This window comes from Caloenas nicobarica, chromosome 3 (assembly GCF_036013445.1).
Source record: "Caloenas nicobarica isolate bCalNic1 chromosome 3, bCalNic1.hap1, whole genome shotgun sequence".
Classification (NCBI taxonomy): domain Eukaryota; kingdom Metazoa; phylum Chordata; class Aves; order Columbiformes; family Columbidae; genus Caloenas; species Caloenas nicobarica.
In genome coordinates this window covers 59,241,109-59,261,759 of record NC_088247.1, presented here as the reverse complement: position 1 = coordinate 59,261,759, position 20,651 = coordinate 59,241,109, and the positions used below count along the sequence as shown (strand labels likewise).

Here is a 20,651-nt window from a genome sequence, read left to right as displayed (position 1 = left end):
ATTTAAGGTATCATGCATTGCAGTTTTTTTAATGAATTTGGAGAGTTTTATGAATATTTTTCTGTGTTTTGTCTTGTTTGTTAAAAATGTTTTAGTTCTGTGGAAAATGATATATGGAACAGCGTCTTATGTGGATTACGTTGCAGAAGAGGGGCAGGGATTTATTTATGCTAGCAGCAGAATAGAGTGAAAAATGGGTCTTCCATGTACACACCAGCCAGCTATTTGTGCTAGTACGTGCAGAAAAAGACAGAATTTTTCCTTGTCCTACACTGTTTTGCATTACCTTAGTTAGCTAGTCTGGGTAAGGTGGGGTGGAAAGAACTCTGTAAATGAAGGCAGCTTAGTTTAAGAGCGGTTTCAATAACAATTGTAAAAGCACGGTGCTAGCAAAGTGACCAGTGAAGACATCCACAATTTTGTCTGCAACTGTTGCTTTTGCTGATGAAGCAAGTATGAATGGACTCAGGTAGACAAGATAACTTTTGCAAAACAGCCTACCTTTGCAGCAGAGAGGGGCAGGGACGTGGCCAGGGTCCTCATGTTCCTTCCTGTCTCTAGAGAGTTACATTTCAGAGCCTCTGTAAGGTACTTTATTACCTTTCCAGTTCAATTCTGTTGGATTTTCCTCCTTGCAGGCAGGAGGCGATTGCATGGCAGTTTGATTAGCCAGAGAGCCCCCTCTCAAATCTCCTCTAAAACTGCTGTGCTGGAGGCTGCACTCCAGTTAGGGGTCAGAATAAACCTGGGTCAGTGTTTGATGGTGAGTGACCCCCGGAGGAACAGCCACTTGCTCGTGTTGACCAGTCTGTGAAGTGTTGCAGGTCTTTGCTGCTGTGTTAGCTCCTCAGTTAGCTCCCTGTAATGATGGCCTCACCTCTTAAAAAAAGGAAAAAAAAAAAAAAACGAACAAAAAAACAGACAAACAAGAAAACAAACAAGCTTTCTTCATATAGGTGGGGTGGGTTTATGGTGTTCTTGCAGCTACTGCTTACTGCAGAATCATGCACCATTTTCATAAGTTAATAAGTTACTGGTATTCTTGGGGGAAACGTTCAAACTTTGGGGTTTCAGGGAGCTGCCAGAGACATTTTAGCATATGAATATAAAGCGTTTACACCTTTATTTAGTGAATTCTCCTTGGCTCAGCTGTAATAATTGATCATACAATCAGTTACTGTGCACTTAATGATGTGTATTTAGTGTGTTCTACACCTGCATTAGAAGAAGCAGGCAATACTTCAGTCCCACTTCCAGTGTCCTTGGAAGACCACTGTAAATGGTAGTACACTAGCATGAAATAATTACAGCTGCACTGAAAAAACTGAAGGCAGGTCCTGGACTCCAAACATTGTTACTGATGTTTCTGGTCACCTGAGGACATGATTCAATTTAGAAATGCTAGAAGCTATAATACAATCCAACAGGAAAAGGTACAAGGCATGGTGTTTTCCCACTTGTACGTACTTACTGATTCTTTAGTCCTTAGAGCTGTGAGAACAGTCTTCATCCTAATTTTATTGTCTTCTTCCCATACATACTTCAGTTACTGTTTGTGCCAATGTATTGTCCTGTTTTAGATAAATCAGTGTTATACATTAAGACAGAATAAAGCAAATTACTTAAACTCAAATCACTGACGTGTTTAGATACTTAATTCCAATTAGGTGAGCTCTTGCGTGTGGGGCTGCTTTTTACTAAATTTGGGTCTTTTGACTGGTGTCCTGGATTTGATTCCTCTACTGAACTGTCACACTCGGTTGAAGTAGAAATAGTAAGGTGTACAGCTCAGCAGCACTGTGATTTATTTAAAATCTTCAGTGAGTATGAACTACACTAGTAGCTTTAAAGAGGTACTTACACTCATACAGTAAATTCCAATCTGCTGGATTTATTGCAACTACATTAGGTTGCTGTATGTCACAGCTTTTATGAAAGATTGATCCAGGAATGTTTTCTGCAGTGTCTGTCCATCTTTAGTCAAGTATTTTCAATGGAAGTGCAGAACGAAAACGCTTTGAATTGAATTTGAATAAATTGAGGAAGCCTGTCATCTCCAGGCAAAAGCAGTTTGAATTGGTGTAAATTTTACAAATAATTATTCCATTCCAGTAACCTGCTCTGAAGTGACTCTGAAGTTTATTAGATTCCACACAACTTAATCTGTAACTGGATGTGCTGTTTGGTGACTCACTTGTTCGGCTGGAAAAAAGGAGGAGATTTCTTCATAGTTATCCAACCGGTGGCAGCATGTTTAAGGTCTTTGATGAAGCATTTCTGAATGGTGACTGTGCTGGTGTTGTATACACTGCTTATTTGCCATACGAAGCCATAGCTCAGCCTGAGCCTCACATGGAGCAGACTTTGTGTTTGGTGCACACAAAGGAAGGCTTTGCTGATTCTGTTTATTCTGCTTGGTCTCGGGAGCTAGGAAAATGTCTGAAAATCAATGGCTTCTAAATCCTCATTGTTAGTTTTAGTCCTGTGAACCTTAGGCAGTGACTAAAACCCTGTGTGTCCCTTTTTAAGTAAAAGACGGTGGCATGGAGCGGGGAGGCTCTCACCATCACAGTTAATATTCAGTGCTCTGCACCTTAGTCCTGTGACAGGTCCCAAGGCTTGCTGTTCTGTAAGGCAGGTTTCCTTGTACTCGCCCTGCCTGCTTGGCTGGTTCTTGTCCTCTGCAGTGCAATGTCCCCGTGATCGGTGTTCCTGTTGCTGCTGGTGTTTTTCCAAGCACACCCAGCGGGTGCTGCGTTTCCTGTGGGAGCATCAGCCCGGGCCTTTATGAAACCAGGCAATGTGGGGGGTCTGAAGGAAACTGCTGCTTCGTGGCTATAGTGCAATCTTGTGTGATCCAAGTAAGGTTCCAGGCTGCAAAGAGGTAAGAAGCAGCACTCATTAAATGTATTTTTTTTCCTCTCAATTTCATGTTTCTGTGTTGTGGCCTTCTTTTTAGAACTCTGTGGATTACACGTGGGTTCACCTCACTCTCCAGCAGTAGAGCTGCAACAAGCTAGGTCATGGCCATTTGGGGGTCTAAAGTTTGTTTTTCCAAATGTTAAATAGAATGGAGGTTGAGGTAGGAGGACAGCTCATTGCAGGTAACCTGGGAAAGCTTCTCTCCTGTAGCTGGAGTTACTGGTAAGTGTTCCAAAGACCATCCTCAGTTTCTCTTGTCTCATGCTGGGGATGAATGTGGTGCTTGGATACTTCTCAGGCTTGCCAGAGGAGGTGGGTGACCTACAGTCCAGTCTTCATTTCTCTCCTTTTAATTAATTATTTGCCTTTCAAACATTAAGATTTTTCTGAAGGGTTTGGCGCTTTTTTCACATTTTCTCCTATAGTAAGACTATGGTGTTAGAGCCTGTATGGTGTTTACTGATTCTCTGCTGGGGACAACATTGTTTGCTCCTGTGTTCTTAGAGGCAAGAAGTCGTTTATGTTTTGATCTTCGTTGTATTAATTTAAGCATTCGTATCTCTAAGTTTGAAACTTCCTGTGTGATCTTAAACATTTTCATGTTCAAGGAGCAGAACAAGCAGTTGTGTCAACATAGATTTACTTCTGGTAATGGAATAGCTTTGCAGACCTGGCTGAAAAACAGAAGATGAGGAGAAAGGAGTTGAAACTTTTTTCTTTCCCAGCCAGCTAACAGCAAACTGTTAAGCAAGGCTAATATGTGATCCAATATGTGAAATATGTTTTTATCTATGGAAAAGATATTACATATTGCAGATCCGGCCAGAACATGTTTCTCAAATATTTCTACCTGTTAAAAAATGTAAACATTTCCACTGTAAATCTCAACACTTCTGTAACTCATGTAGAGAAAAGGAGGCCTTTTGTGTGAGACAGTATTACTATTTTTTTTTCTGTGCCCCTTTTTTTTTGTTCCCTTTAAGTAGAGAGAGAGTTTCCACTGACTAGAAATGAAACCACTGTGTGGCTTAATAAAAGTAAACATGAGCTGAGTGTTAAATAATTTTCTCTGTAGGAATACAGGTTAGGTCTTAATTGTTTTTCTGGCTCATCATTAACCACGTCTGACCTGTTCCTGAGCATGTGACTGGTCTGAGAGTAGCCGAGTAGCTTTCATCAGCTGATAGCTATGTATTAGGAGAGATAGATCAGGAATGCTGCGAAGACAAGTGAAAAGTCTTCTTACTAATGGAGTGTTGCTTCTTTCTAATATGAGACTCATTTTCAGGTGGAAAAAGTGAGATTCTTTTGCACATGAGACAGCAGTTGCTTGGAGAAAATGCATTTTGCTTGCGTGGTATCGCACACACAGCTTCCCACTGGGGGACTGCACTGCCTGGTTCCCAATGGGGACTGGCCTCCTGCGGTGGCTCACTGACCCCACAGCTGGCCAGGTGCTGCTCCGGCAGGGTTGCAGTATGAGCCTTGAAAGAGCTGTTGATTTTCATTATATGCAAACACCTACTCTGGTCGTCTCTGTAGAAGTGGCTGCAGGAGCTGGCATGCCTCTGATGGAGGCTGTTGCCATATCCCAGTGACTTTGGTGAAGAACGCCTGCGTGCACGCTGCGTGTGCCCTTCTGTAGCTCCTGAGCAAAGTCCAGCTGGCTAGCTGTACGTACCCAAGGAACCTGAGCTAAAGTGTGAGACTTTGCACTGAAATGGATTAAAATCGTACACAAGATCCAGTCAGGCTCTTTTACAGAATTGGTGATGCCCAGAAGGACAGGAGAGACCTCTGGTAGTTGTGTTAACTCTGGTCTTTCAGAGCTCCTTGGGAAGCTTGAAGAACTGGGAGGTGGGGAAGGAAAAATGATAAAGGGTGAGGTAACCTAGGAACCCATCAAAACTGTGCTCTGATCTTTGGTCCCTGACTGTTACCAGTATGTTGGCCGTGCAGAGCTGGGACTTTGCGAATTGAGCCTATGCCTTCGGCTCTGTGGGACACTTGAGTGTTACTGATGGATTGAGAGGCACCAAAGCAGGTGCCAGGTACCTTTATGTGCCAGCCTGAACTCCCTGCACAGGGGTGAAAGGCTGGTTAAATGAGGGAGGCAGTGCCCTCTAAATACCACCATCAGCAGTGAAGCCAGGAATTTAGGGATCTCCGTTTTATGAAAAGTAAACCCAGGTTTCCAGCAACTTTGCTCTCTCTCTTCAGTGCCAAGACCCTCTCCCTGCTTGATTCCCAAACAAGGCAGTGGAGGGAGCCAGCAAAGATGTTTCTACAGTCGTACCTTCAGGAGGAGAAGCTAAAGCTACCCTGCTTTTTCTTTGACAAAGGAAGGGGTATTGACTTCTGTCTAAGTAGTTTCAAAGCAAGTTCTTGCTTTGAATCAAATTATATAAGATCTCTATGTGTACATGTGAGGCAACAAGACACTTCACCTCTGTGATCCAAGTGATAATGTCTTAAAGCCTATTTTAAATTTTCTTTTTATCAATAAAGCTGTATGAGTTCGTGAATCTGGACAAATGTCTGTGGTTTAGGTAGTTTTGTAATTATTTGTATAATATCATATAAAATGTTTGAACAAGTAGTAGCTCCAGTGAGAAATCAAAAAAATAAACAAACAAAACAACAAAAAACCCCCACAAAACAGAACGCCAAATGAATTACTAGGCTGTATAAGAAATATTTTTTTAACTGGTATGCACTATAACTTGTTTATATTAATATGAAGGAGCACAAAGAATGGATTTTTTTAACTCATCGACCAGTTGGTATGTACTGTAAATCAAGATTTCAGGAATGTCAGCTTCTGTGCTTCCTGTGTTATACTGGTCCTACCAACTTGATTTTGGTTTTGTTTTGGTTTTTTTGTTTGTTTGTTTTTTATGAAGACAGCTTCAGGAGTGCTGCTGAAGCCCATTGGCCAAAATTTACATTTACTGCTCTGCCTTTTTTCTGTTTGCTGACTTGAATAAGCAATGTATGAACAAAAAAAAAAAAGAAAAGAGAAATGCTATTTCTTTATAAATAATATCCTTATTGTGAAAGCTTAAGGTGTAAAATGCTAAATTACAGGAAACCCAGAAAAATTCGTGTCAGTTCAGTCCTTGTTTGTTTGTTTCTTTATTTTTTCCCCTTGAGGTTTGAAAACCCATTAGCACTTGGCAGTTTTGATGCATACTTACAGACTTCTTGTTGTTTTTTTTTTTTTTTAATTTTGTGCTGAATTCTTGAATCACAAGAGTTAAACTGGGACGAACTTCCTTTTGCCTGGAATTGTATAGCTGACCAGCTACGCCGTAGTGGCTTTTAATTTCTCCTCAATTATCTACTCGTGTTCAGTTTTAGAAGCAGGATGAAAATCTAATTAACTTAGAATGCAACTATTTTAAGTATAGGCTTTGTTTCAGAGAGTTTTTCATGTGAGAGCCTTTATTTAAAACACAAACCTTATTTTCTTAATTTGCAGTTAAACAATGTATCTCTAGGTGGCGGTAGGACACACCGGTCCTTTTTCTGTCTACAAACCCGCTGTTGACAGAGTGCCTGTAGTTGGTTTTGTTTTGTTTTTCTCCCTGTAAAAACAAAACCAGAATAACTGAGCATCTTGGCTCTGAATCACAGGGGAGCCTGTCTTTGAACAAACAAAACTTCGGGATAATTTGTATTCGGTTTTACATATATTAAACCTTCACACTGTTGGATTCCAAAGGTAACACCAGACAGTTGCCTTTTTGTTTGTTTTAAAACAATGCATTATACCGAACATAAAAAGAAGGCTTAATGACCCAGAGTCGGTTTTTATTGGGATGTGTTGGGGCTCCCAGCCCTGGCAGGTGGGAGAATCCCCCCGGACAGGGAATGGCTGGTGCTCAGCAGCAGCTGGTGGCAGTAGGCAAAATTCAAACACTTTCACTTATGTTTTGCTGCTTTTCAGCAAAATTAAAATAGAAGTTGTGTGAAACCCATCTTGTAATGCTGTTCACCTCAATAATTCTTGCAGTAGCTTGTGTACGCTCAATCTCCCCCAAGATTTCTGCCTTGAAGTGTTTGATTCTTACCTCATGCAGAATTTAGGTACTAACTTTCCCATTTTTTTGATATCTTCGTTACCTCAGCGTGCACGGCAGGAATTTGCTATAGCAGTTGTTGACATGGGGACATTATGTAAAGCAGTGTAGAAAATCCAATATAATCTAATTCACTGGGGACTTGTTATGAAACAAAGATTTGAATTAATATCATTACTAAAAATGTTCTCAGGAATTCCAGTTTTATCTAACTGCTTAACAAGTCACATGTAACTTTCTTCTTGTAACTGAAGCTCTGTCTGTTGCAGATCTCTTCCATGGTAAATATGAAAAAGTAACTTTTTTTTTTAATGGGTTTCTTCATTACTTAGAGATGCCATTTACTGCAATTTTAACTGTATTTAGAAAAAAAAAAGTGTGCTACTAAAGCAAGGATCCCACATACTATCATACTGTCATATTTTCTACTGACTGTGTGGTACACCAGTCTGCCTGGAGAGGGCCACAGAATACAGGAAAGACAAGTCTACTCCTAGCTGAGGTCAAGCAAAAATAAGTTATTTTGCACGTGTATTCCTTTCATTTTAGGAGATGTGAGGGTATTAAGCTGAGATAAAGCACTTTGAGGATATTAGTTTTGCAGTGTCTGTCCATTCTTCTCCTTGCTTTCTCATGTGATAGTAAAATATATTAAGCTGAAAGTAAGGCTCAGATGATACGTCACATTTTGCAGTTCAAAACGAATAGATTTTATTAAATACACTTAAAAAAACACTGGTGGTTTATATCGCACATTTAAAAATGTGAAGATCTCAAAATTACAATTCAAATCTGGACATCTGACTTTTTTTTTTTTTTAATGTACTGTAAGCCCATGAATGCTTTGTTGCTGTCTTTTCATTAATGCACTGGTTCTGAAATACCTGTGTACGACTATGTCATGGCAGTTTTTTGTATGGCTTTCCAAAATGACTTGTGGAAAATATGATTAAACCAGAATTGTGCTGCTTATTTTAAAAATATTAAAAGGCCTGATTTATACTTACTACAGTGAAACTATTAACTGATCTTTAAATTGCCTGTTTCTACCTAGACACGTTAATACATTACCTTACTTTATAAGAAACCCTGGGCTTTGTCTTTGACTTGGCAAAAACCATTCACTAGATGTTCTGGGACTTCTTCAGCGGAGTCTTTGTAGTAGGTTGAAAAAGTTTTGAGTACCAGTTTCTGTCAACTTTTATGGCTTTAGAATTGTCAAGCAAAAATGCATAAAATTAAGTGGGAGTTGTCTGTGCCCCATTAAAATTTCTCTTCCTCTTCACAAACAGCTGCCGAGATACAAAGAATACTACATCAGCTTGGAACACCGCAAGACACGCCTGAGTTGAGGCAACAACTGTGAGTACTTCACATGAAAATGTTTAATTTCGTTACATTGTGAACAATCTCCTGGTGGTGATGTGGTGGTTTTTTGTTAGGCAGAGTGCTTGATCTCACCAAGAAAAGAAAGTATAGAGAGAAACAGTCTGTAAACTATAGTCAGCTGATTTTCCCATGTACGTTGCCTGCAGTATCAGTAAATCTATAAAGCTTATGCTGTATGTCAGCAAAGGGAAAGTGGCAGGACCAAAAAGTAATATCACAAGCATTTGCACCCTTCCACTCCAGTCAACAATTCAAATCTGTCTATATGAGTTTCACAAGGCAATGAGTGTACTGGGGAGAGGTTTGTGAGTTGTGATACTGGGTGAGAGAGGGGCCTGTCTTTTTAATGATGAAAGCTACAGTAAGGGATAACATTACAGAATAAATATATACCAGAAATACTAAAATAGCCAAAGTGAAATAAGGCTCCAAGGCAGATGCTGTGTGGTAGTTCAGTCACCTGAAGGTGAACTTTCATTAATATGCCACTAGCAGAGACAGCAGCTTTCCACTTCTCTGCACAGTCTAAGGAGCCAGTATGTTGTGATTTTTTTTTTTCCATTAAACTCCTTTAGTGAATTAATTTTAGGATCCTAAATGCACGTAAGTGGAGTGTTGTGCCAGCCCTATGGCTAAGAGAGTTGGCATCCTCAGTGTGGTTAATGCTGCACTGTGGCCATTGAATAGGAGGAGCAGGTGTGTGTTGGACTAAAGGCATCACCTTCCTTTTGTGTGAACAGCCAAATTGCTTTATAATAGCCCGAGTTCAGGGCCCATAACATTAGCCAAGTACAGTCCACGGTGGATGTCCTACTGGAAACTCTGAATAGGTGAAGATAAACATACACAGTTTATGCAATAAACAGACAGGATCTTGGCATAAATTCACAAAAAGGGACATTCCAGTCCCTTTCTGGAGGCAGTATATATAGTAAGCTTCCTTGAGTTTTCATTGTCCCTTTTTCACTTGTCTGAATGTTCGGCCCTTCCTTTTATGTTGGTATGTATCTGAAGAGTCATTTGATTATTTTAAATATTGGTGTCGATTGTTTTCTAATAGCTTTCCAGATAAAATCTTTTTATATGCATTGGGGAAGAGGATGCAAAAGCAGGTAAAGAGTTTGAGTTGCTCCAGGAAAAAAATACAAAAATATGAGTGTGTGATAATATCAGAAGCAAAGAGACCAAAAAAAAAAAAAAAAAAGCAAAAAAAAAAAAAACCCCCTAAAAAGCAATGCTGTTGAAGAAGGGGCTCTTTTTTAAGCACTGTTAAAGTAATTAGTAAATGGTGAAGTTTTCAGCCAAGTTTGCAGCTATTATATTGTGGGAGAATATAGATCTCTTTGGATACGCTTCCCAGTAACTATCAGGAATTGACCTTTCATGAACTGTGGTATCAGAATAATATTCAAGCCATGGCATGTTCTTCCACACAGAAAAACACTTGGTCTTTTCTACACTTTTTCTGAACTGAGAGTGACCAGATGTTTCCAACTATTGTTAACCTCAAAATGATTATGAAAAGCGTGTTTAGATATTTGTAATAACCAGAAACTTATTGCTGTGCATTAGGAAAACAGAAGAAACCTTGGTGGCAGAAGAAGAAAAAAAGGTGAATAATGAGATGCTGTCGCACTGAAGAACACATGTTCTTCAGCATCTGTCCCACCTGAAATCGATGGTGTCATGCCTTTTGTCATGTCCTTGCAGGGAAGAATCGATGGTGTCATGCCTTTTGTCATGTCTTCGCAGGGGAGAACAGAATAAAGATGACTTCATGCACTTTAGAGAGGCATTTAGTACTGCTGCATCTCTGAGAATTGGTGAAATTTGAACAATGTAACCCAATGGTCTCTAATGAAACTTTGTATTTGGTTGTAGGCAGCAGAAGCAGCAGTACACCAACCAGCTTGCCAAAGAGACTGACAAATACATTAAAGAGTTTGGATCTTTGCCTGCAACAAGTGAACAGGTATAAAACCGAGGAGCGTGGTTTGTTTGACGATCGTGTTGGCTCATGTAGAGTGTTTGAGAGACTTCAGTTCTGCACACCTATTTTTGTACTCCTCACCAGGCGTTCAAAGCACTGTTTAGTTAATCAACGCATTTACACAACAGGGACACTTACAACGTGAGAATATTTTGTTGCAGTCCAGACTTGTTCCAAAGCCAGGTTTTTTTATGTATCAGGAATGAGGTAGTTTGATTGACATGGTAGGAATCAAGGCAGTGTGCTGTGCCTGTGATTTCAGGTCTCTGCATACTTCGTAATCTGTGTCAGTGATGCTAAATCTGACTTCACAGGTGCTCTGACTGTGTCCAGGGTCGAGGAGCTGTGTGCCAGAACTGCTTGCATGGCAGGTGGCCAGACCTGTTCACCCACTGCCTGAATAATTTGATTACTCACAGTAGGTCCGTTCTGAATCACTCAGATCAGCATTTGTGCTGTGTCTTGTCCACAGGCTTTTCCTTTCCTAAGGAGAGTGGACAGGACCTGTTACTGAAACAACTTGTGCAGTCTTTAAACTGCTTATTTCCCAGGTCTGTGTAAAATCTTGTCAGGAGGTAACACGAAGTGGCTGTTGTCATTAGCACACTCCTGCCTGCTGTCCTGGGGTTTCTTATCCTAGCGAAATTTTTCACTTAAGTAAGGGAAGAGCAACAGGAGCTCAGGAAACATGGATTCAGGTTATTGTCACTCAAACAATGTGCCTGCTCTGTGGCTGGTTACCACAGAGCCTTTAGGAAAAACAAATTATCCTGAAACACTGAATTCAAATGGCAAGCCGTTATCTATGTGTGCTCATCCTGTCCAGTTGTAAACTTCTAACAGAGGTGTTAAAACTTGGTCTTGGTGTATAACCTCTAGTTCAGGCAAAGTATGTTTGTTTTTTTTAATGGTTTCTCTGTTTCTTTATCTTGGAGCTGAAAAGTTGGCAGTTTTATTGTTTCATTTTACTCCTTTTATCATGAGCATCTTCTTCAAAGGTACCTCCCAATGAGACGCATAAGTAACAGTTTGATGAATGGTAAATTATGGCCTCTCAGAAATTTGGAAGGAAGGATTGATACAATTAGGGAAATATAGCAGAGGCTCTCCTGAGTGCCCACTGTTCCTCTTTGCTTCCCTACATCTGAAAAAAAAAAAAGGCTTGAAAGATTAGGACAGGTATTTTTGTACCAGTTCTTAAGCACTTAAGGGAGAATGTGAACCCACTTCTGGATGGAGCTCGATATGTATTTCCAGAATTTATGTAAAATACATGTGAAGTGCCACGTTCTTTCTTTTCTGCACCCTTCCCCCCATTCAGTTGCCTTTGCTTAAATAGTAGATTTTATAATCAACAGATAATAAGGAAGGTAGAAGCTTTCTTGTTCCTGCCCATTTCTCACTTCCAGCTGTTAAATGAAAATAAATACATTGATTTCCTCTTTAAATGCCTTAAATTGTGCAGAGTTATGTGATCCTGGAGGGAAGGAAAGTTTGTCCGTGCAGTTGCAAATGGTTTTGTAGACAGCCTTCCCTTACACCTATTTAGAAAAAAATTAGTATATGCCTCAGCGCTGAGCAGCCTGGAAATGTCAGAGCCTTGAAAAGCCAGAGCTCATTTGACTTGGTAAAACTTTTTCTCCTATAGCGTCAAAGAAAAATACAGAAAGACCGTCTTGTGGGGGAGTTCACCACAGCGCTAACAAATTTCCAAAGACTCCAAAGGCAAGCTGCTGAGAAAGAAAAAGACTTTGTAGCCAGAGTAAGAGCCAGCTCAAGGGTATCTGTAAGTATCAGAAAATGTGCCATTATACTTTGTTTACAGTGATGTTGTTGGTGTTCAATGTCAAACTTGCCTCCATGGTGCTACTTACAAGAGCTCGTATCTGACTCCAAATACTGCAGAATGTGTGCTATATAGTTATAAGTATATAATTATAAGTGTTCTTTGCTCACTTTTATGCATAACTGAATTGCACAGTTCATTTTATAGTAAAGGCTGAATTACATTGTAATAACTCCCACCAAGAACTGTTACTTTGTCCTTGCCTTTCTCACACAAAGGCATGAACTGCCTCTGGGTTCCTGCTGTAATCTTGCACAAGCAATTTTTAGTAGATTTTTGAAATGCTTTTGCTGGGCCTTTCGATATCAACAGATTTTTCCTACAGGGAAGAATCACTTGCCAGATTTCTATGCACTATTAAAGTGGAGAAGTGCTGAGGAGCTTGAGATGTTGAGCTTTTCCTTGTTAGCATATCAATTTTGCTTTTCACTCTACCAAACGCACGTTGCTGTACTTGTAAATTTTAGCAAGCAGTTATCGAGCTGAATGTTTTTGCTTGTGTTTCAGCTTTATGTATAAAGGAAAATCAGGATGAGAACAAGTTAAATCATGTTTCGTTTTGAAGTTCACTTACTATAAACCTTGTCATATTGACTCATTATAGAAATGCTGACAGTGCTCCTTTTGGGGCCATAATTTTTAATTTATATTTTTAAATACTGATCATGTAGGGTGGTGCTCCTGAAGATAGCTACAAGGAAGGAACACTTGTCTCTTGGGACAGGTAAGCTGAATTTGTTAATAAGTCTTAACCTAGCTCAGAATAATAAATGTCCTGCAGGGAAACCAGCTGCTGATTTTATTTTATTTTATTTTTTTTCCCCTCTGATCAATTACCTTTTTCTGGAGGGAGTTGGGATAGGTTGTTCAGTTAAGCTTTCTTCTATAGGATGAGTGTAGAGAAGAGGCTTTGATGGGATAGGTGGGAAGAAAAAGGAGCAGTTCACATCATTTCCCTCTTTCTTCCCCATGCTTTAGCTTCAATCATCTCCTTGAGCTGCCCTAAGTCTATATTTGGGCTTTCTGAGGCCCAAACTTAGGTAAGCAGAGTGCAACCTGTGAACAGAGTAAAAACCTTGTGATAAGGGTCCAATGTTTACTGAGATCTCCCATTGCCTTCACACGCTCCAAGAACAGCTTCTCAGTCTCAGATTCTGTTTTACTGGCTAGCTCACTTTTGCCTCAGATGGATATAAACTCCACAGTTTATAATTCAGGAGAATTTTCGCCCTTGTATTCATACTTGGAATATCCAATCGGTTAGCTCAATGTGATGTGCAATGTTGCTACAGCAGCACCTTCCTATACTGAAGGTGTGAATGTTGGAGCTTCCCTGTTAACTAGATGGGTAAAAATGTATATTTTGTTAACTGGTAATGTGAAGTATGTGCTACCTACTTAACTGTCACTTTATTCTTCTGAGTTATTTCTCATCACACCTGTTAAATTCTGGGTGTTGTTTTTTTTTTGTCGTTTGATAGTCAACCGCAAGCACAAGTGCAAGATGAAGAAATTACAGAAGATGACCTCCGTCTTATTGAGGAGAGGGAATCTTCCATTAGGCAGCTTGAGGTAACTACAAGCAGTTTTACAGCAGAATGTGCTTTTCATGTTTCCAAAGAAAAAACACTTTATAGTGGCATGAACATTAATTGCAGACATTAATCTTGAGGAGTTAGGGTTTGTTTGGGGGTGTGTTTTTTATTTTTCCTTCAAAACTACAAATAATATGTTTAGATGTGAAACGTACACTAGAAATCTACTGTATGAAAGCCACACTTTGATACTGTGTTTAACTTCAGTTATGGAATAAGAAAGTGCTCACGTGACTGCAAGAAAAAATAATTTTTTCCAACATAGTGCTCAGATTATATAACCTTTTTTAACAGTGACTGTAAATGAAGCAAAATTATACCTTTCCTCCAAGGTATTCACAGTGTATTATTCCAGATCTTCATTTTGTAAGTGGCTCTTTTGAACGCTTCTTGAAATACAGATACTCTGTTTCATGCAAACTTTTGTAATTAAAGGTTTGTCAAAAAGTTAAAAACATTTAAAAACAGGATGTAAACTACACAAAAAAATTGTCACATGTGATGAAATACTGACATCGTGAGAGTTCTGTAAAGACAAAATGAATTTTTCCAGCCAGTCTGGAATCCACATCTCTACCATCAACAAGAAAGATGCTGGAACTGGAGTTTGTCAGGAAGTCTTGCTGATGCGTGTGGCAAAATCCATTCTATGTATAGTCTTTTCACTAATCTCTCCTTTGCCACCCATACTTCAATGTGCAGTGAATTGAACTAGACATGTATCACTCATTAGTTACAAAGAGATCATATGCACAGTAGTAACGTGGCATCTATCACTCCATCATAACCAGATAGTAACAGGACAGTGTAATACAGGCGCAATAGCCTGGCCATATTATAGAGGTAATTTCTGTAAACCATGAAGCTTATGAAATTTGTGTGTGTTTAATTTCATAGATGTACTAAAACAAATGCAAAATACTTTCTGCACATGCTTTTATTAATTTGGCTTAAATGGATACCTTGTAAGCAACGTTGGCATGAGCCTTTCCTTTCAGTTAAACTCATACTTGTATGGGTGCCAACAAGCCCTCAGCAACGAGAGATCTTGTTTGTGATGTGATGGGAAGTGTACTTCGTGCACAAAGTCCTCTTCAGTTAGTTTGATTATAATAAACTTGGTCTCATAGTGTCAAAAAAGCCTTCCAAATAAACATATCAAGTTTGGTTTTTTATCCTGTAGTGTAACATCATGGATGCATACTTGCGAGGGAGAAGGAGCAGAATTTGTATCTAAATGCAGAGAGATGCTAGAATATGTTATGTGAATTAATGCAATGCTTGTTTCCTTGCAGGCAGATATTATGGACATCAATGAAATCTTTAAAGATCTAGGAATGATGATTCATGAACAGGGTGATGTGATAGGTAAGTCCAATTCAAGTATTCTCTGAAAATTTTTTATCCTGTTTCTCTGGAGAGCAGCAATGTAGAACTTCCTTTTGCTGGAAAAATTCCTCTAATGCAAATATCAATGCTAGAGCAAATCATCTGCAACTTAATAATGGGTATAGTGGCTGGGATAACTGTGAATACATAACAAATTGTGTTTAAAATGTAGTTGAAAACATTATGTAGTCTTTAATGTGTATAAAATGTCTTTAAAAGTAGTTTTTTTGAACTATTTGTACATAAATTGGAGTTCATGTTGAGAGTTTTACTGTATTGACTAGTGCTATAAGTGTACAGATTCAGCAGAGGTTCCTGCTTGGCCCTCCCTGCAAGCATGTTTATTTTTTTGATGAAATGTGGTTGGAAAATACATGTTCTGACTCTGATGCTAAGTCATGCTGTTGTCTATGTCCAGCATACATTTGCAGGGCCTTTTCTATCCCCTTAGCCCATAATCTGTTCATATTTTTTCAGGTAAAAAAAATAATTCTGTGTCAGTATGATAGAATACCAAACCAGTGCTTCTTGGGGTGTTTTGTGTGTCTGTCTCCCCTGATTTCATAGGCCTTAGGACTTTTAAAATCTGAGCAGAGGGTAGGCAGTAGCAAGTTGCAGGACAAGTAAAAGCAAACAAACAAACAAAACACCACACACACACACAAAAAAGTCTCTACCCTGATTGATATCTAAGGTTCAGCCTGGCTTCTAGGGCAGAGGAGGTGTTGCTGACATGAATTCAGCTGCTCATTGTTTGGCTGGTTCAGAAATGAACTCAGACATAAGTATAGGATGGGTCAAACTTCCATGAGAAAGGTATAAAACTTTGGGTATTGATGAAGACACCAGCAGTTGGGAGGCAGCTATTACATGTGTTCTCAAGTGTATTTCAGCATTTCAAACCTTTGGCTGGGGTATGACTAATCAAAATTTGAAACCTTTTCTTTTAAAATAAAGACAGCATAGAAGCCAATGTGGAAAATGCAGAAGTACATGTGCAGCAAGCAAACCAGCAGCTGTCAAGAGCAGCAAACTACCAGGTAATGTCAATGCCAACTGCCAGCTGTGTGTAACTCTCCTTTCTCAGTAGTCCCGACTTCCACTTTCTTATGCAGTTCAGATTTTGCTTATCCATTTCCTCAAGGCTCGGAGATGTAGTTAGACGTTTATATTAGACCACAATGGTATTTCTAGGTGACCATGAAACAAAAGCCTCTGAAAGCTTTGGGTTTCCTGTAAAATTAGCCAGGCTGTTCCAGAGCACTGGGAGTGTTATGCCTTTATTAAAAAACAAACAAACAAAAAAACCCAACAAACAACCAAACCCCTCCTTTGACAACTCAGGAAGTCAAAGGTTCTTGTGTATGGAGAGCAAACTGCTAAAGATCACTGGAGGAGTAGGGAAGATAGGCAGGGAAGTCTTCCGAAGATGCTGCCGGTTAGCAACAATTTTTGCTGTCTAAAATCTTCTCAGAGCTCTATATATCCAGCTTCTGTTAATTGCTACCCTGATGCTAAAAGCATATTTCAAACTCTCAAACTTTTTGAAAAGCCTTTTAAATACATTTAAATGCCACTTCTTTATAACATTTTTGGAACTCATTAGAAATAATCTTATTAGTAATAAATCTTCCCTCTTAAGTCAGAGTTAGTCCTTAGGCTTTTTTATTTTTTAATCCTCTTATGTGTGTTAGTAGTAGCCAGGAAAGTAAATCAATGACAAAATGTCTGAAGGACTGCCTGATGATTTCAGAAATGGGAGAAGGAAAGGGGCGGAAGCATCTTTGAACTGTATTCTAGGTGGCACTAACTGGGACACCAAATGTGGTTGATGTGTCCTATTGTGATACTGAGAAAGCTCAGGAAAAAAAAATAGTAGCAGACAAAATTTTCTGTGGAAGGCTTCTGGTTGAAATTTAAAATTTAAAACTTTGTGTTTTATCTTGAGGGGGAAAGGATGAATGTCTGCTGATCTCAGAGGAAGGTTTCAACACTTGACAAGCTTTTGTTTGGTGGGTCTTGCAGCAGAGACCAAACACTCATCAGAGCTGGCCCATGTTTGAAAGGATTGTGTAGTTTGCTTTGAATTTGAACTTTCCTTTGCTTGAAAATTCATCTGTGTTCTAAGATGCTGAAAAGTTGTTTCCACTTCCAGTAGACTTTTAATTTTGGCAGCTATTACGTCTGCATGCCCTGGCTCCCTCAAGGAAATGTTAGAGGCCCAGGCGTGGTGGCAGAAATGAGGCTGTGCATGGTTGGGATCCTCATAGCTCCTGTTTGTGGTGAGACCAGGTGTGTGAGACCATCTGCCATGGGTGCAGAGCCGTTTGGGCAAAGCTAGGCTCCTCTCCTTTCTTTCCACCTTTACCGCTGCTGCTTCAGCACTTGCAGAAATTATCAAGTGTAGGAGGAAATAAGATCTCCATGTCTTTAGTCTACTACCTGCTTTAGCAGTGTTACAGGGGAAATGTTTGGCTTCAGTGCAGTGTTGGCAAGAGTTGGTCTCCAGGATGAAAATGCAAATGGCCACAGACTTAAAAAAAGGAAGGTGCTCTAGCAAACGGATTGAGTTCGAGCAAGTAAAATGATGAAATGAAGAAATCTTAGGCTGACAATGAGAGAAGTCGCAGCAAGATAGTAAAACTAGAAGAAAACAGCTAACAAACTTGATAGTCTGAGTGGTACTGGGCAGAGAACTGGTAGCTCAAATGAAGAACTGACACAGATGTAGTTCTTCAGGGCAGAGGGAAAACCAAAATCACCCAGGCAGAAAAACCTCTGCCGAAGAGAGCAAAGCCTGGCTTTGCTTCTGGATCTGTGGCCTAGAATCCCAAGATCTGAGTGTTATTATGACTTGGCTATCAGCAAAAGTCTGTGAAACCCACTGGTAATTTCCTTTCCTGTTGTGAAGGACATGATCATGACTTACACTTTATTGTAGTGACATCTATATAACTAAGTGTCTAGTCAGGTCTCTTATTTTTACTTCCTTCTTTTTTTTTTTCTTTTTTTTTTTTTCCTTTTTTTTTAACAAGAGAAAGATGTACCTAAGAAACTTCACAAAAACAACTTGAAAATAACTCTGTGAACAGATGCAAAATCAATCTTCCAGGAGTCTAAAATTGCAGTCCTTGTGCCCTTCTGTATATACATTAATAGTCTTTAAATGTGTTTTATTTTCTAGCAGACCATTTCTGCCTCCTCTACTGTGCAGGTTGATTGTCCATTTTCCGTTGTATGTGGTCACCTGCTCTCTCACATTTTCTTTCCCTTAGTGTTCTAATTATATCCATTCATTAAGTTACTGCATTTGCTTTCATTACTTTATTATGTGTGCCAGAAAATACCACTGAAATAATTCTGTTGAATGATATATCCATGAAAGTAAGTCATGGATAAACTAGCGCTTTTTTTTTTTTTTTTTTTGTCTTGGACAACCTTATATGACTTGTTAGTAAGGACACAGTTTAGTTAGATTACATGATCAGTAGGACTGTAAAAGCATTTGAATAGTCTTCTGATGTGGTGGTGCAGTTTTCGATCAACTTGTTTTTTTCTCTATTGGCAGCAAAGGTCCCGAAAGAAGATGTGCATCCTCATGATTATACTTGCTGTTGGAGCATTGCTACTTGGACTCATCATATGGTTGTCTGTAAGATAAGCCTCTGGAGAAAGCATTGTAACTGGTATTTAAATTATGAAAGGTAATTCTTAGTTATGGTTTGCTCATTGTGAAGCTGAGTAAAATAATAATTCTGTACTTCATCACTTTTTCTGTTTTAACCTGAGAAGTAACATTCTCAGTACTGCTGTCAGTATGACTGCCTGCCCTCTTGGATGTGAGTGTTCTTACCAGAAAAAAAAAAAGAGTCAATATCATAAACTGTTCCGTTAACTTACACATGAAAACCTCTTAAGCTTTAGGGGGGCTGATCAAAATCCCGATAATTTGATTTGAAGGGGCGGGTGGTTATCTTTTGTATTGCCAAAACAAACTCTTGAATTGTTGCTTGAGGCAACAAATTCATATATCAGAATCTATTTTTAAGTTAGAAATGTCTTTCTGTCTCTTACCCTTCCATCCCACTCACCTGCCCATTTGATATGGGTGGTTCAAAAATAAAATGTAGGTTGCTGAAGTTGGTGTAATCTCTCTTTTATAACTGAAGCCTTTTGAGTTAAGCCTTCAGTTTGCCTGAAATCTTTTAGATGCTTCATATATCTCTGTATATGGTGTTGAGCATGGTTATGCCTGGAAGCCTCCTGCAAAGGTTGGTAGGGTGGATGGTGTAATTATGTGGATTTTTTTTGTTTCAATTCTTGCATTAAGAAATACTGTATTTTATGTGCACACGACCGGTATCTGCATCTGAAGTGTGCGTTGATGAGCTTGGCTACATGAAAATAAGCTCTAGTCTGTGAATTCTTAGATTTACTGGGAAGAATAGAAATTCCCAACTTCCTAACTGCACTTGAATGTCACTGTTCTGAAACTGCTGTGATTTGGTTTCCGTGAACAAATCCAAAGTTATATGTGAGGTCCTTCAAACAGCTGAAGAAAAGAAGATTACAAGTTCAATTGCAAGTTCAACAGTGGTATTTGAAATTAAGTTGAAATCGGTTGAACTGATTCAAACTTTTTAAGATGTTTGCTTATAGCCTTTAAAATGACTTTTTTCCTTTTGTGCCATTTTGTACTAATATATTAAAAATGTAACAACACTTTTTTTTTTGCCAATTAATCTATTTGCCTTTTTAATTGATGAACTAATCAGAAAAGTGTACAGATTAAAAGGTCACTTAATCTGTATTTTATAAAGTTCTTGTACACTAGAATGACAGAGAATGCACTGTTTACATGGTGAGCTGTGAAACATTATTTGGGAACAACCTAACTGTAAGCATATATGGACTTCAGAATTGTAACCATGCAACCAAAATAAAGGTCTTTTAAAGAGTATATTTTCTTCTAGCAGTTCCTTTTTCCCAGGATCTGTCTTTACCAGTACAGCTGTTGTCTTTGCCCTTATGTAAATGATTTAAGCTTCTCTGAATTTCTGAGTATCTGTTCCTGTGCTGCGCTTCACATTGTTAATGAAACTGCTCCTGGGTTTTGCATTCCCACCTGTGTGAGCCCAGTCTCAGGAGGACAGGCTGCTTTGCTCAGTGTGGCTGCTGACGGTGGGTGCTGAGGGGGGGCTGGTACTGGCTGTCCTTCAGCACAGCATGAAACTTTTAAGGGACGGGAATCCAAGGTGCAGGAAGGAGGCTTGTGCTGCTGCATTTGGATTCTCAAAAGCAATGGAGGAAAAATAAGTCCTGTGGAGCTGCATGATTATATTCCATGTAACGTGGAAAACAACTCTGAGATTGAAAGAGGAGTTTAATTTTCATGTAAGTTGCAGTGTGAACTCTTGTGTGTTGAGATCCCAGTGACA

At 39.2% G+C, this 20,651-nt stretch overlaps 1 protein-coding gene across 1 annotated transcript in view; it reads left to right on the top strand.

Moving 5' to 3' along the window:
- Positions 1–20,159, top strand: part of STX7 (syntaxin 7) — a 32,591-nt gene extending 12,432 nt beyond the window's left edge. Inside the window, exons 3-10 of the mRNA XM_065631759.1 lie at positions 8,297–8,366; positions 10,275–10,365; positions 12,032–12,169; positions 12,901–12,953; positions 13,711–13,801; positions 15,120–15,192; positions 16,171–16,253; positions 18,782–20,159. Of these exons, the coding sequence (XP_065487831.1) occupies positions 8,297–8,366; positions 10,275–10,365; positions 12,032–12,169; positions 12,901–12,953; positions 13,711–13,801; positions 15,120–15,192; positions 16,171–16,253; positions 18,782–18,874 (692 nt within the window). The 3' untranslated portion in view covers positions 18,875–20,159. The remainder of the gene's footprint in view (positions 1–8,296; positions 8,367–10,274; positions 10,366–12,031; positions 12,170–12,900; positions 12,954–13,710; positions 13,802–15,119; positions 15,193–16,170; positions 16,254–18,781) is intronic.
- Positions 20,160–20,651: the final 492 nt, after the last annotated feature.